Source organism: Aspergillus fumigatus, chromosome 4, assembly GCF_000002655.1.
Source record: "Aspergillus fumigatus Af293 chromosome 4, whole genome shotgun sequence".
Taxonomy (NCBI): domain Eukaryota; kingdom Fungi; phylum Ascomycota; class Eurotiomycetes; order Eurotiales; family Aspergillaceae; genus Aspergillus; species Aspergillus fumigatus.
In genome coordinates, this window is record NC_007197.1 from 983,445 (window position 1) to 997,665 (window position 14,221).

Below are 14,221 nucleotides of genomic sequence, written 5' to 3' on the forward strand. Positions count from 1 at the left end.
TTCGGTCGCCGTCTCGCCGTCCAACAGGGGTCTGACATTCTGACTTGACGATGTCCTTGTCTAAAGTACCTACTACCTGGTAAGGAAACGGGGTACGAGGACTTCGTAACGAGGAGTTCAGCAGTTCAGCAATTCAGCAGTTCCCATGGATGTGTGCATAAGAACGATATGTTATGACCGGATAGAGTCGGGATCTGCCGGTTAATTCTAGCTGTTGGTGTTGCCTTCGCCATTGGTGAACGGTTGAAATTCGGAGACGGAGGCAAAGAATACGGATATGACGTCTATATTCTATTCCTCCTCAGCCAATAATGCAACAGGATCGGGCCGCAATGAAGATCAGGATCGACGTTGGACTACCTCCACCCAAGAAGCGTCCTGTGGAATGGGCCCCTTTGCCGATTACATCAATCAGGATTCGTGCAGTCGATGATGGTACTACTACAAGCGAGACAGCAATGACCCTGAACCATGCAGGACGCGCAGTTTCTCTGAGCACTAGCTGGAATAGCTTGCAGCTGCTTGTGAGTCGGACGCTTTCAGGGACAGGCAGGTCGAACCGTAAGTACAGCGTTTATGGCTCTAGGTTAAGCGAGGGGGGTATGGAGTCAACGCCACCGCCGCTGATAGTCCAATTAAGGGACTACATGTGCTGGAGTTGGGACAGTGTTGCCGGGTTCTTCGTGTTATCAGAGGATTACAGTGCTGGGACCTGGTCGAGCAGGGGCAGCCACTCGACAGGTTACTATGCCTGTTGTATATCAGCTTTCGCTGATGTGCAGTATTTCCAGGCGCCTCACATGTACCTGAAAGTGAGTTTATTCTGAGAATAGAGTCATTCTTGGCAGTAATCAGCGACCAGGACAGGAGATCAGTCAAGGAAATGTCAGACATAGACGTCTGGCCAGTCAGGATGGTAAACTGGAGAGATTGTTCATGGGCATTGTGAGGTGAGCAAGGATGTTATGAGCCAGAATGGTAACGAACGCAACGACATTGTCTCTCGCAAGCCTTTATTCCACCAAGGTAGACATAAGGAGAACAGGAGAATCCGCACCAAATTGATGAGAACGACTTGAGAGTCCGTGATGGGCACCAGACATCGGGAGCACCCAACACTTCAAGAGCAGAGAATCAAGGATACTCGACTTTCAAGAATAAGCACAGATTGATAAGATCAAGCCCCACTGATGCCAAAAACATTTCGATTCAAAGCTTCGATGCAAGGTTAATTTCGTCAGTTTCATGAGGTTGTTGATCCTCACCCGATGTTTCAACAGACGCGTCATCCTCGTGGGCTTTGAGAAAGCCAATGACGCGGCCGATCTGTCCCACAGCAGTCGATCTGCACCGTTTTCTATCCTTGTGGGAGGCAGCCTTGAGGGGCTTCGCTTGAAGTGATAAAATCAATCCCCACAATCCTTCACCTCCCACCGGATACGACTTTATCCGGGATAGCAACCACTCTGTGATTGTGGGAAACCATCAGGTTTGGTCCATGTTCAAACGCAGGAACGGCTCTTAGCCCCAAGGTAGCCTGCTTAGCTTCAGGTATACGTACATTAGCTTCCTGAAGAATTAAGGAGGCAACATAACATGTTCTGGATCTTCACCAGTCTTCTCCCAACATGGACTTACGTACTCTTGCGCATCCACAAACAGATGACGACGACAATGAGGTCTCAGCCCGTCGTCATCTAACCTGAGATGGTCCAGTATGTTTGACGCATACGGAGTAGAAAGATGCTCGTTGTCTGGACGCTACTCCATATAAAGCCCTGTCGCATACCATCTTCGACAACTCTTTATTCACTGATCCATCACTCATTTTTGTCCCTCTTTGGCGCTCGTCATGCGTATCTCCTACGGCTCAGCCGTTGCTGCTCTGGCAGCGGCAGCTAATGCTGCATCTCTCGCTGACGTGTGCACCATCTCCCATGTGCAGTCCGTGCTTCCTTCAAACGGAACTCTTCTGGGTATCAACGTGATTCCGTCCGCCGTGACTGCAAGTGCAGTCTACAACAGTACCTCCAGCGGCGGCATGGGCGGCATGGGCGGCTCCAACAGTGCCAACTACCCCTACTGCAATGTGACGGTCACCTATACCCACCCCGGTAAGGGCGACAAGGTGGTCGTTAAGTATGCCTTCCCCCAGCCTTCCGACTTCAAGAACCGCTTCTACGTTGCCGGGGGTGGCGGTTACTCCCTCTCCAGCGATGCCACTGGCGGTCTAGAGTATGGTGCGGCGTCTGGTGCCACCGATGCGGGTTACGATGCCTTCAGCTACAGCTACGACGAGGTGGTTCTTTACGGCAACGGATCGATCAACTGGGACGCCACGTACATGTTCGCCTACCAGGCCCTGGGCGAGATGACCACTCTCGGCAAGACATTGACCCGAAACTTCTACGGTCTGTCTAGCGATGCCAAGATCTACACCTACTACGAAGGATGCTCCGACGGTGGACGTGAAGGCATGAGCCAGGTTCAGCGCTACGGCGATCTGTACGACGGTGCCATCACCGGTGCCCCGGCTTTCCGCTATGCCCAGCAGCAGGTCCACCACGTCTTTTCGTCGGTTGTGGAGAAGACTCTGGACTACTACCCTCCCCCGTGCGAACTGGCCAAGATCGTCAACGCCACCATTGAGGCCTGCGATCCTCTCGACGGCCGCACTGACGGGGTGGTCTCCCGCACCGACCTCTGCAAGCTGCACTTTGACCTTTCGAAGATCATCGGGGAGCCGTACTACTGCGCCGCAAAGACCAGCACCTCCCTCGGCTTCGGCTTCAGCAAACGCCAGGCAGCCGGCAGCACGACCAGCTACCAGCCTGCACAAAACGGCACCGTCACCAAGGAGGGGGTGGCTGTCGCCAAGGCCATTTACGACGGTCTGCACAACACCCAGGGCCAGCGCGCCTACCTCTCCTGGCAGATCGCCTCGGAATTCTCCGATGCCACCACCGAGTGGAACAATGACACCGGCTCCTGGGAGCTGAGCATCCCGTCCACCGGCGGCGAATTCGTGACCAAGTTCGTCCAACTCCTGGATCTCGATAACCTGTCCACTCTCGACAACGTCACCTACGACACCCTCGTCGAATGGATGAACACCGCCATGGTGCGCTACATGGACAGCCTGCAGACCACCGTCCCGGACCTGACGACTTTCAAATCCTCCGGCGGCAAGCTGCTGCATTACCACGGTGAATCCGACCCCAGTATCCCCGCCGCGTCCTCGGTGCACTACTGGCAGTCTGTGCGCTCGATCATGTACCCCGGTGTGTCGGCCGCGAAGAGTCTGAAGGAGCTCCAGGAATGGTACCAGTTCTATCTCATCCCCGGTGCGGCGCACTGCGGTGCCAACTCCCTGCAGCCTGGCCCGTACCCCCAGAACAACATGGACATCATGATCGACTGGGTGGAGAACGGCGTGCAGCCGAGCCGACTGAACACCACAGTGTCCTCGGGCGACTACGCCGGCGAGACCCAGATGCTCTGCCAGTGGCCGACCCGTCCTCTGTGGAAGGACAACTCGACCTTTGACTGTGTCAACGACGAAAAGTCGATCGAGAGCTGGACCTATACCTTTCCTGCTTTCAAGGTCCCTGTCTACTGAGCACGTCACTTGGCACCTGTGCAGGGACTTGTACTCTTTACTCTTCACCCTTCACTTCTACTACGCATGTAGCCTAGATAGTTGCCATTATTTATCATTCAGAGTTGTATATTACAAACCATAATCAAGTATTTCCACCCACGACACTCGTGTACAAGTAGTCATTAGATTTACTCCCTCTTCTCTAAACTCTCCCCAGTCGATCGTCTCCTATACCTCGTCAGCTGTTATCCCTACTCACAGGATAGGACACAGACCTCTGGAGCTCCTCAATATCCCTCGCCATATTCCCAGCACCACTGCTCCTCCGATCAGGATGATCGTTGTGCGACTGTCCGAAATTCCCGAGTAGCTCGTTGAACTCTACCGCGAACCAATCATCGTCAGCACTCATTCCCTGCACTCGCAACAAGAAAAGGAACGGAACATACGCTGCTGCGTCTGCTGATGCCGCAGCTCAGCCTCCTCTTTCCGAGCGCTGGACTTGCGACGGTCATGTTTGAGGTGGCCGTGTTTTTGGAGGAGGTCCATTGTATCTTGTTCTTGTATCGTTGGTTTGTTGGATGTGGTTGCTAGAGGCTAGTAGTGTATCTAGATGATAGAGAAGGTGAGAATGGCCAGGATCTGGACGATGTATCTATCTCTATATATGCAAGGATATTGAAGAATAATTACATCATGATGTACAATTAGGCCCTCTAGTGTGGATGAAATTTGAATCTCGTTTCCTGCTGATGATTGATGCGGACTGGTTGGATGGGCGTGGCATGCGTCATAGTGTAGTCGTGATCTGGTCGGGGCGGATGCGAGGGTGATCCACGCCGGGACCTTGGACTGTAGATGCGGATGTGGCTGTGCGTTTCTATTGTATTGGGGAATATAGATATCCTTGTTTGTGTGGATTGATGACGGAGGATATCTCGCAGTCAGTAAATGTTCATTAGATTCTGCATAAGTAGTTCATACATCCAGTGTTTGTACATAGAAGTATGATGCATAAAGACCATGCATGTCATGCACTCTAGTACTCTGGTAAGTTCCACAAAGCCTATCTTAGATTACAGTATGTTATCACTCTGCCATGGTTGATAATATATGATTGATATCTGGATCAGGGAATCGAATGGGAAGTATATAGTTGAACACAACCTTGGTTCAGATCTGGGCATGGAGCACGTGTTCTGGCTGGTCCCTCGTAGTTGATCCTGATTCCAGAGTACACAACCTGGTTAAAACCAGCAATATCACATCACTCACATGTTGTGTAGTACTATCAGACAGATAGTACGAGTATCTATTGATCATCTCGATCCTGCGCGGAGTGCGGACAAGATGAACCCTCCAAGATGTGATCCCCCTGCTTGCCAAGAAGGCGCAATTGGGCCCCAAGAAGGCATAATAGCAAATACAAGCAAGTCTTACGGAGATATCATGCCAACGTATTGCCATTGTCTAATGCCAAGCTAGTTAATATCGGGCCTCATCTAGCGGAGGCAAGCTACAGCAAGCTACGGCAAGCCCTGGCAAGCCTCGGCCACTCATGCTTGTAGCGACCAAGCTTAGGGCGAGACATTGGCAAAGACAAAGGCCAGGCCTATTATAGACATTCTCCCTTATCACCATCGACTTATCAGTGGTGTTTTAGTTGTTTATGTTGGATAATGGATACTACCTACGCCATCGTCATACTGCAATGCAATTGGTGGTACGGATCTTGCCGGGCTGCAATTGTGGATGGAGTACGGAGTAATTATGAGCTGACCTCCTGCTTGACACTGGACCGAGGCAGATACAAACGGCACACATTTCTGCAGAGTAAGGATGTACAGAGTAATCCTGGATAACATCAATAATAGTGTTGACAGGTCAATAATTGAGCCCTGTGAAGACAACACTGCACCAAGTGCGAAGGGATTGGTGCCTGGCAGCCTGACTCTAGTGTCTTGGCGAATTCTCCAAGTTTCAAGGGTTCAACATCAACAAACAAATCCCAGTAGAATTGGTCAACAACCCTCACATCATGCAACTCCTCATCCATCTTCATCAATTCGGACATGACAAGTCATACATGGAACCCCTCGCACATGCTCGATGTTTCTGCTATCTATCTACACTGCACATCCAAATCTCTAGGACCAGTCCTAGCCGAAATGCGTCTGTCCCCCGGTGGAGCTCTCCTGACGATCCCTCCCTGATAAGCCAATCTCCAAGGCACTGAGACCTCCCCCTCGCGCCATGTAACTCTTCCGCAGGTCCATCGGAATTCCCGCCAGGGCAGATCCAATCGAAAGACGATCATGTTTTGGATCCAACAGCCCAGCAGGACCCCGTCGGTCCTCCGATTTGCTAGGCTCTCTATTGAGCTGCTCACTCTCGCAGACTGTTGCAACAGGTGTGCAAGCTTGCAGGTAGCCCGAGAGGCAGTCGGTCAGTGATCGGCCATTGGTATAAATATCCTACCCCTTCAGCCCACTCTCTTCACCCTCACTTCCCCATCATTCTCCTCTATCTGTCATCTGTCCATTGACAGCAGCGACATGTTTTCGTCGCTCTTGAACCGTGGAGCTTTGCTCGCGGTTGTTTCTCTCTTGTCCTCTTCCGTTGCTGCCGAGGTTTTTGAGAAGCTGTCCGCGGTGCCACAGGGTTTGTTCTCCCGACCCCCCGCCTCTTACGTCGTGACTGACGAGAACAGGATGGAAATACTCCCACACCCCTAGTGACCGCGATCCCATTCGCCTCCAGATTGCCCTGAAGCAACATGATGTCGAAGGTTTTGAGACCGCCCTCCTGGAAATGTCCGATCCCTACCACCCAAACTATGGCAAGCACTTTCAAACTCACGAGGAGATGAAGCGGATGCTGCTGCCCACCCAGGAGGCGGTCGAGTCCGTCCGCGGCTGGCTGGAGTCCGCTGGAATCTCGGATATCGAGGAGGATGCAGACTGGATCAAGTTCCGCACAACCGTTGGCGTGGCCAATGACCTGCTGGACGCCGACTTCAAGTGGTACGTGAACGAGGTGGGCCACGTTGAGCGCCTGAGGACCCTGGCATACTCGCTCCCGCAGTCGGTCGCGTCGCACGTCAACATGGTCCAGCCCACCACGCGGTTCGGACAGATCAAGCCCAACCGGGCGACCATGCGCGGTCGGCCCGTGCAGGTGGATGCGGACATCCTGTCCGCGGCCGTTCAAGCCGGCGACACCTCCACTTGCGATCAGGTCATCACCCCTCAGTGCCTCAAGGATCTGTACAATATCGGCGACTACAAGGCCGACCCCAACGGGGGCAGCAAGGTCGCGTTTGCCAGTTTCCTGGAGGAATACGCCCGCTACGACGATCTGGCCAAGTTCGAGGAGAAGCTGGCCCCGTACGCCATTGGACAGAACTTTAGCGTGATCCAGTACAACGGCGGTCTGAACGACCAGAACTCCGCCAGTGACAGCGGGGAGGCCAATCTCGACCTGCAGTACATCGTTGGTGTCAGCTCGCCCATTCCGGTCACCGAGTTCAGCACCGGTGGCCGGGGTCTTCTCATTCCGGACCTGAGCCAGCCCGACCCCAACGACAACAGCAACGAGCCGTATCTGGAATTCCTGCAGAATGTGTTGAAGATGGACCAGGATAAGCTCCCTCAGGTCATCTCCACCTCCTATGGCGAGGATGAACAGACCATTCCCGAAAAATACGCGCGCTCGGTCTGCAACCTGTACGCTCAGCTGGGCAGCCGCGGGGTTTCGGTCATTTTCTCCTCTGGTGACTCCGGTGTTGGCGCGGCTTGCTTGACCAACGACGGCACCAACCGCACGCACTTCCCCCCACAGTTCCCTGCGGCCTGCCCCTGGGTGACCTCGGTGGGTGGCACGACCAAGACCCAGCCCGAGGAGGCGGTGTACTTTTCGTCGGGCGGTTTCTCCGACCTGTGGGAGCGCCCTTCCTGGCAGGATTCGGCGGTCAAGCGCTATCTCAAGAAGCTGGGCCCTCGGTACAAGGGCCTGTACAACCCCAAGGGCCGTGCCTTCCCCGATGTTGCTGCCCAGGCCGAGAACTACGCCGTGTTCGACAAGGGGGTGCTGCACCAGTTTGACGGAACCTCGTGCTCGGCTCCCGCATTTAGCGCTATCGTCGCATTGCTGAACGATGCGCGTCTGCGCGCTCACAAGCCCGTCATGGGTTTCCTGAACCCCTGGCTGTATAGCAAGGCCAGCAAGGGTTTCAACGATATCGTCAAGGGCGGTAGCAAGGGCTGCGACGGTCGCAACCGATTCGGAGGTACTCCCAATGGCAGCCCTGTGGTGCCCTATGCCAGCTGGAATGCCACTGACGGCTGGGACCCGGCCACGGGTCTAGGGACTCCGGACTTTGGCAAGCTTCTGTCTCTTGCTATGCGGAGATAGTCGGCAGGTCACAATATAAATATGCATAATTTCTTGCCATTCCTTGCACATTTCCTTGCACGTTAGTATCGAGTGTTGTACACCTGTAGGACGAACGATAGTTCAGCCTTCGTTCATGGTAATGAGGCTTAAAATATCCAAGCGATGCGATTGACTGGTGGAGACGATCGACACGCGCCCCCTCGTATCGCAGTGAACTCTCCCATCCTCAGTCCTGTGTGAAAACCAGACAATGGAAGCCGCCAAGCAAGAATACGAGGTTTGCCCCGTCCAGCAACCATCCTTCTGTAACATAAAACACTGCTTTTTCTTTTTCCAAACCTTTCACTTGCAAAAGAGAAAGACTGTGTTGCGTTTGAAAAATGCTTCTCTCGCTTGTTACTGTCATATCCGTCTTCCAGCTGGCGATCGCCACCAACCTCAACCCCCCGATCCTCTATTCCCGCCACGCCGCACAAGAAGGGTCTCTTGAGAAACGCGAAACCTGCGAAGATGGCTCCCGGTGTCTGTTGGGATCATGCTGCGGCGACGGATGCGCCTTGAACTGCTGCGCGTTGGACAACGGCGGCTGTAAGCCCTTCCCTTCCTTTCCCCCCCCCCCCCCCCCTTCCTCTCCACTACTGAGTAGACTAATGAGTGACGGCCATCTACAGTGGGCTGCGGAATCACCGAACGGTGCCAGTTCCGCGGGAATGTGTTTGTCGGGTGTTGTGGGAATCTCCTGGGGTAGGGTCGTTTCGTTCCTTCTTTTCAAGCTGGTGCTGACGGCGCAGGGGCTGCACGGGCGAGGCGACGCATGTCACGGTCCACACGCCCTACTCGACTGTGACGCTCGGGGCGCCGACGGATGCGAGGACTACGCGTACGAGTACGAGGACGACTACGACGACGACGGAGCAGATGTTTACTGCGATTTCGGTGACGAAAAGCGCGACTGCGACTGCGACTGCCACTGCCACTGCCACTGCAACCGGGTCAAGAAGCACGACCACGAGGGAGAGTGAGACTGCGACTGAGGGTGAAACGGGAAGTAGCCCGCATTCTCATCTTGTATCGGTATTGAGCACAAGTGTAGCGGCCGAGACCACGTCTAGTACTAGCCACCGTAGTGCCGCGACCACGGCAGCATTCTCGCCGAATAACAACGGAGCCTCTGCTATGGGAGTGGAAGCGCCCGTTCTGGCTGGGATGGTTGCGTTGGGTGCGGTTTTGTTGTGAGATGATTCAATCGGAGACTGGGAGCCGTATACGTTATATATAAGTATGTAATTAATGTTTACCCCGCATACTCTTTCTCTCTCTCTCGTCAGTCGTCAGTCGTCAGTCATCAGTCATCACGGTTCTGGGAAATGTCTCATATGGAGTACAGCAGATAGACGCAGATCGCGATTGCTTACTCGCATCGACTTTCCTTTTCAGGATGCGCCTCGCCTCTCAATACAACCTCGAAAATGTTCCTGAGCCATTCCATCGCTATTCGCCATGGTGGATATTCCGCAGTCAGGAGGTCCAGCCGAGAAGGTTAACTAACCTAAACCCCGCAAAGTGAAAAAAAATCTCGCGAACCGAACTGCAGACAGACAGCAAATCAAATCCATTCAATTCACTCGCGGGCCGGTTATCAACAATATCAGCAGCACCTTGATGATCTCTCATTATCAATAATCGCAGATTATCTAGACGAGACAGTATCATCTATCTGCGTCCCTCGTGAGGGGAAGAAGGGAGGTATCCGTGTCGGTGTCGGTGTCTGCCGGGCATATATGACCCAGACCGAACCTGTACTGCACGCATCACAATGGACATGTCTGATATTTCTCATTCCCTCATAGTCATCACATAATATTCCCCGCAATTCCCGTGCTGTGATGGACATCGAACACATCAAAGCCGCCGATTCGGCCTCGGTGGACCAGAGCGTGCAGGATGCGCGCGATCTCGCCACAATGGGGCACGACCAGGCCCTGACCCGCAAGTTCGATCTGTGGAGTATGCTCGCGCTGGCGTTTTGCGTCCTAGGTATTCCCTTGCCATTGCCCCTTCTTACTGCATAGTGGCGGACGGGCTAATTGCGAGTAGGAACGTACTCGACTTTCGCGCAGGGCCTCAGCAGCGGGCTGACCAACGGCGGTCCCATTACGATCCTCTGGGGTCTGGTCCTGGTGACGGTCTGTAACCTTTGTGTTGCGGTGTCGCTGGGCGAATTGACGAGTAGCATGCCGACGGCGCTCGGGCAGGCGTACTGGGTGTACAGGCTGTGGCATACGCCGACGGGGCGGTTCGTGTCGTACCTGTGTGCGTGGATCAACACGTTCGGGTGGTGGACGCTCACGGCGTCGCAGATTGCGTTTATGACCGAGTTTCTGCTGGGGATGAAGGTGATGTTTGATGAGAAGTGGGGCGGGGCCGGGGTCGGCTGGCTGCAGTTTGTGATTTATCTCGGGCTGGTGTTGGTTCTGACGGGGGTGAATGTGGTGGGGTGTCGGCGGGAGAAGATCCTGCCGTGGCTGAATGGGTTTGTGGGAGTGTGGTTCACCGGGTTGTTTGTGGTGCTGTCGCTTGCGCTGTTGATTTCGGTTGGCACCAAGGCGGACCTGTCGTTTCAGCCAGGGAGGTTTGTCTTTGGGGCCTGGATGAACCAGACGGGTTGGAGTGATGGGGTCGTGTGGTTTACGGGGCTGGTGCAGGCGGCGTATGGGCTTACTGCCTTTGACGCGGTCATCCATATGGTCGAGGAGATGCCGGCTCCGCGGATCAACGCGCCGAGGGTGACGTATCTGGCGGTGCTGTCGGGTGCTGTCACGGGGTTTGTCTTCATGGTCGTCTGTCTGTTTTGCATGCAGGATGTGGATAGGATTGTGGACTCGCCGAGCGGATTGCCGTTTATCGAGCTGATGCTGGAGACGGTCGGCCTCAAGGGGGGCGCTGCTCTGATCGCGCTGTTCATCTTCAATGGAGTCGGCCAGGGCATCAGTATCCTGACGACTGCATCCCGGCTGACCTGGGGGTTTGCCCGCGACGGCGGTCTCCCCTGGAGTCGGTACCTGACAGTGGTGGATCCCGCGTGGAAGGCTCCGGTCCGCGCGCTCTGGGCGCAGGGGGTCTTGATTGCGCTCGTTGGGGTGCTCTACCTCTTTGCCAACACGGTCCTCGAGGCGATCCTCAGCGTCAGCACCATCGCCTTGACCATCTCCTACGCGCTGCCCATTGCGGTACTGCAACGTGTGGGCCGGGACCAGCTGCCGCCTGGTCCTTTTCGTCTCGGCCGCTGGGGAACGGCAGTCAACTGGGTCAGCATTGTATATTGTGCCATCACGACGGTCTTCTTCTTCTTCCCGGGCTCGCCCGACCCAGCCCCAGGGGACATGAACTACGCGATTGCGGTGTTTGGGGTGATGCTCGTCGTGGCGGTCGGGTTCTGGTTCCTCCAGGGCAGTCGGACGTACCTCCAGACGGCGGATGCGATCGCGCAGCTGATCCTCGCGCAAGGACTGGAGTTGGAACCGGAGCCGCCCAAAAAAAAGTCTGATTCATGATGTAGCCCTATAAAACTACTTCTCTCTATAGCCAGCTAGCTCCTCCTGCGCTTTGATCAACGTCTCTTCCCAGTTCGTACCCGCCAGCCACTCCTCATACGACTTGGTCCGTATCTCCAGCTGCTCGGGCATCATCACCTCGAGCGAGCCCGTATATCCAAACTCGGCAATAAACCGCGGCGCATCCAGCACCTCCCAGGGGATCTGGAACCGCTCATGCATCTCCTGCAAATCCACCTCCTCGGCCTCAACCTCCCACCCCGTCACCCTCTTCCACACCTCGACCACCTCCTCCATGGACAGGTAGCTATCATACCCCAGCACCCACGTCCCAGGCGGCCCTTCAACCATCGCCCGAACAAACTCCCCCGTCGAACTGTCCGCCGCAATAATCGGCAGCCGCATCGTCTTCGTCCCGGGAATCGTGAACCGTAACACTCTTCCCTCCCCAGCCGCGCCAGGCTGAACCGTCGGCAAAATCAGCGGATTGGTTGCATACGCCCCCATCACCAAAAACGACACCTTCCCTCGCAGCCCTTCCTCCCTTTCCAAAATCTTGACTACCTCCGCCTTGGCATCCCAGTGATAGCTTGTTGTATACTTCCCCGCAGACAACTCCCTCATCCCGGGGAGCGTGGAATACACCACGCGGTGGAGAGACGCCACCTCGCCCGCCGCGATCGCCGCGTTGCGCCCGTGCAGAATCTCGGTGTCGTATGCGGCCGTGCTGTCCCGGGTGGCGCGGTACGGACCCCAGAAGTCGGTGTTGAGGAAGAGGGCGGTTGCGTCTTTGAATGCGGCCCGGAGGGAATCGAGGTCGGAGAGGTCAGCCCGGACGACTTCTGCGCCGGCGGCGGCGAGGGCTTGCGCGGCAGCGGAAGAAGGCGTGCGGGTTATGATGCGGACGTGCCAGGCTGGGAGGCGGAGGAAGGTGTGTGCGACGGCGGAGCCTTGGATCCCTGTTGCGCCGGTTACGACGATGATTTTGTTGGTTGCCGACATACTTGAATTTGTGTATGGATCTGTCGATGGTGGAATGCTGATGATGCTGGCGATACATAGAGTGTGACTGTGTTATTATTTATAATCGTGGGACTCTTGTTCAATCTTCTGGCTTATAGGTGGATTATGGCTTACGCAGGAGAATGATGCTATTCAGGTAGCTGATGCTCGACCCCAATTGGTTGATTTGCGTAAGCCATCGGTGGATTATCCTCCCGCACCCATCGTCATTGTCATCCACACTACAAACTTCTATCCGCCTTCCGAGTTGGCAGGGAATGGAACAATGGCAGTCATGTCCCTCAAAATGCAGACTCAAATAGCGAACGCAGAGCCCAAGTCCAAGAGGATCATCACCCCCGCCCGACGGGACCAGAACCGCCGCGCGCAGCAGGCTTACCGTGAGTTTCTCCGTCGGCTATGATATGCAACGTGCCGACGTGAACAAGGACAACGGCGGAGAGAGCGTCTGGCCGAAAAGCAGAGTCATGCTGGTCCGAGGGAGTTGAGACCCGCGCCGCCTGCGCATGCGTCCATCCCGAATATTACAACGTCGAACCGTCTGGACGTAGCGAGGAAGACCATGCCGGCAATGCTGACGGTAGATCATTTCTTCCCGCCACATGATCCGGCTCGCAACGGCAGGACAGAAGACCCCGTCAGAGATGAGGTCCCCCCGCCCCTATTCACCACATACACCCTCCTCCTCGCCGCCTGCGTCTACAACGCCGCAGCCCTAGGCATCAGCACCGACCAGTTCTTCGGCGAAGACAACTGCATGTCGCTGTGCTCGCCGTTCTACCGGCCCTACACAGCCATGTCGGCCGATCCGTCATCACTCCTCGCTGCCGCGACAGGCACTCGTCCAGCTATCCCCGCTCATCTCCGCCCGACGCTCCCCCAGATTCTCTTCCCGCATCATCCGCTTTTTGATCTCCTTCCGCTGCCGGCGCTGAGAGCCAAAGCGATTACTTTTGCTGCTACCGCGCCATCGCTCCTCGACGCGGTTGAGTTTAAACGGGATATCGTCGAGAGGGGAGGGATTGTATGCTCGTCTGAGTCTGCTGGAGGTATGCAGCCGTGGGATATGCGCGCTTGGACGGTTGCGCCGTGGTTTCGGAGAAAATGGCGGATACTGTCTCAGTCTGAAGATCTCGCATAGTTCGTCCCGTAGAGAGCTTGAATCCGGGGGTAGCTGGTCTATTGAACAAGTAGAGAAGAGTTAGACCGTGCTGTATCTGGTCATGACTCCTCACCCATACTTTCAATGTACATCTGAATACATATCGATTGTCTTGTCTACCGCTTAAGAAAAGCTGGCCACGCGTAGACGACGCCCATAGGCTTGGTCTCTTGGATGTGCAAAAAAGTTGATTGGAAAGACACTAGCAACCTGGCGTGGATTTGATACTTGACTAGAGAGTTGATAATTTCTTCCACATCGTCCATCGAGATAAAAGGGGTGAATATCTGCGGCAGTACAAGTGATCAAGCTGAAGATGTGAGCTAAAGTAAGAGACGTGGGGCACTAGATGATCTACAATGATCCTGTCTACCCCACGGGGCACATGGAGGATCATGATTCTTATATTAGTTCTATACTGTCAAATGTTAGGCATATGCTGTTTGCATATGCCTAGCATGGCTTAAACTGTAGCTGCTCTACATT

General features: G+C 54.9%; 7 protein-coding genes across 7 annotated transcripts; 5 read left to right on the plus strand and 2 right to left on the minus strand.

The window, feature by feature from the left end:
• Positions 1-1,852: 1,852 nt before the first annotated feature.
• Positions 1,853-3,619, plus strand: AFUA_4G03470 (putative tannase; the record flags this gene model as incomplete). The annotated part of the gene is made up of 1 exon (XM_741441.1): positions 1,853-3,619. The coding sequence occupies one exon, from the start codon at positions 1,853-1,855 to the stop codon at positions 3,617-3,619; it is 1,767 nt and encodes a 588-aa protein (XP_746534.1).
• A 60-nt stretch (positions 3,620-3,679) lies between these two features.
• Positions 3,680-4,150, minus strand: AFUA_4G03480 (uncharacterized protein; the record flags this gene model as incomplete). The annotated part of the gene is made up of 3 exons (XM_741442.1): positions 3,680-3,692; positions 3,794-3,829; positions 4,047-4,150. The coding sequence occupies 3 exons, from the start codon at positions 4,148-4,150 to the stop codon at positions 3,680-3,682; spliced, it is 153 nt and encodes a 50-aa protein (XP_746535.1).
• Positions 4,151-6,156: 2,006 nt separating this feature from the next.
• AFUA_4G03490 (S53 family peptidase) lies at positions 6,157-8,014 on the plus strand (the record flags this gene model as incomplete). The annotated part of the gene is made up of 2 exons (XM_741443.1): positions 6,157-6,262; positions 6,312-8,014. 2 exons carry the CDS (start codon positions 6,157-6,159, stop codon positions 8,012-8,014), a joined length of 1,809 nt encoding a protein of 602 aa, XP_746536.1.
• A 362-nt stretch (positions 8,015-8,376) lies between these two features.
• AFUA_4G03500 (putative GPI anchored protein) lies at positions 8,377-9,232 on the plus strand (the record flags this gene model as incomplete). Its single annotated transcript, XM_741444.1, has 2 exons — positions 8,377-9,014; positions 9,079-9,232. 2 exons carry the CDS (start codon positions 8,377-8,379, stop codon positions 9,230-9,232), a joined length of 792 nt encoding a protein of 263 aa, XP_746537.1.
• Positions 9,233-9,882: 650 nt separating this feature from the next.
• AFUA_4G03510 (putative amino acid permease family protein) lies at positions 9,883-11,550 on the plus strand (the record flags this gene model as incomplete). Its single annotated transcript, XM_741445.1, has 2 exons — positions 9,883-10,033; positions 10,094-11,550. The coding sequence occupies 2 exons, from the start codon at positions 9,883-9,885 to the stop codon at positions 11,548-11,550; spliced, it is 1,608 nt and encodes a 535-aa protein (XP_746538.1).
• Positions 11,551-11,565: 15 nt separating this feature from the next.
• On the minus strand, positions 11,566-12,552 carry AFUA_4G03520 (uncharacterized protein; the record flags this gene model as incomplete). Its single annotated transcript, XM_741446.1, has 1 exon — positions 11,566-12,552. One exon carries the CDS (start codon positions 12,550-12,552, stop codon positions 11,566-11,568), a length of 987 nt encoding a protein of 328 aa, XP_746539.1.
• Positions 12,553-12,838: 286 nt separating this feature from the next.
• AFUA_4G03530 (uncharacterized protein) lies at positions 12,839-14,141 on the plus strand (the record flags this gene model as incomplete). The annotated part of the gene is made up of 2 exons (XM_741447.2): positions 12,839-12,953; positions 13,002-14,141. The coding sequence occupies 2 exons, from the start codon at positions 12,839-12,841 to the stop codon at positions 13,712-13,714; spliced, it is 828 nt and encodes a 275-aa protein (XP_746540.1). The 3' UTR covers positions 13,715-14,141.
• Between the last annotated feature and the right edge of the window lie 80 nt (positions 14,142-14,221).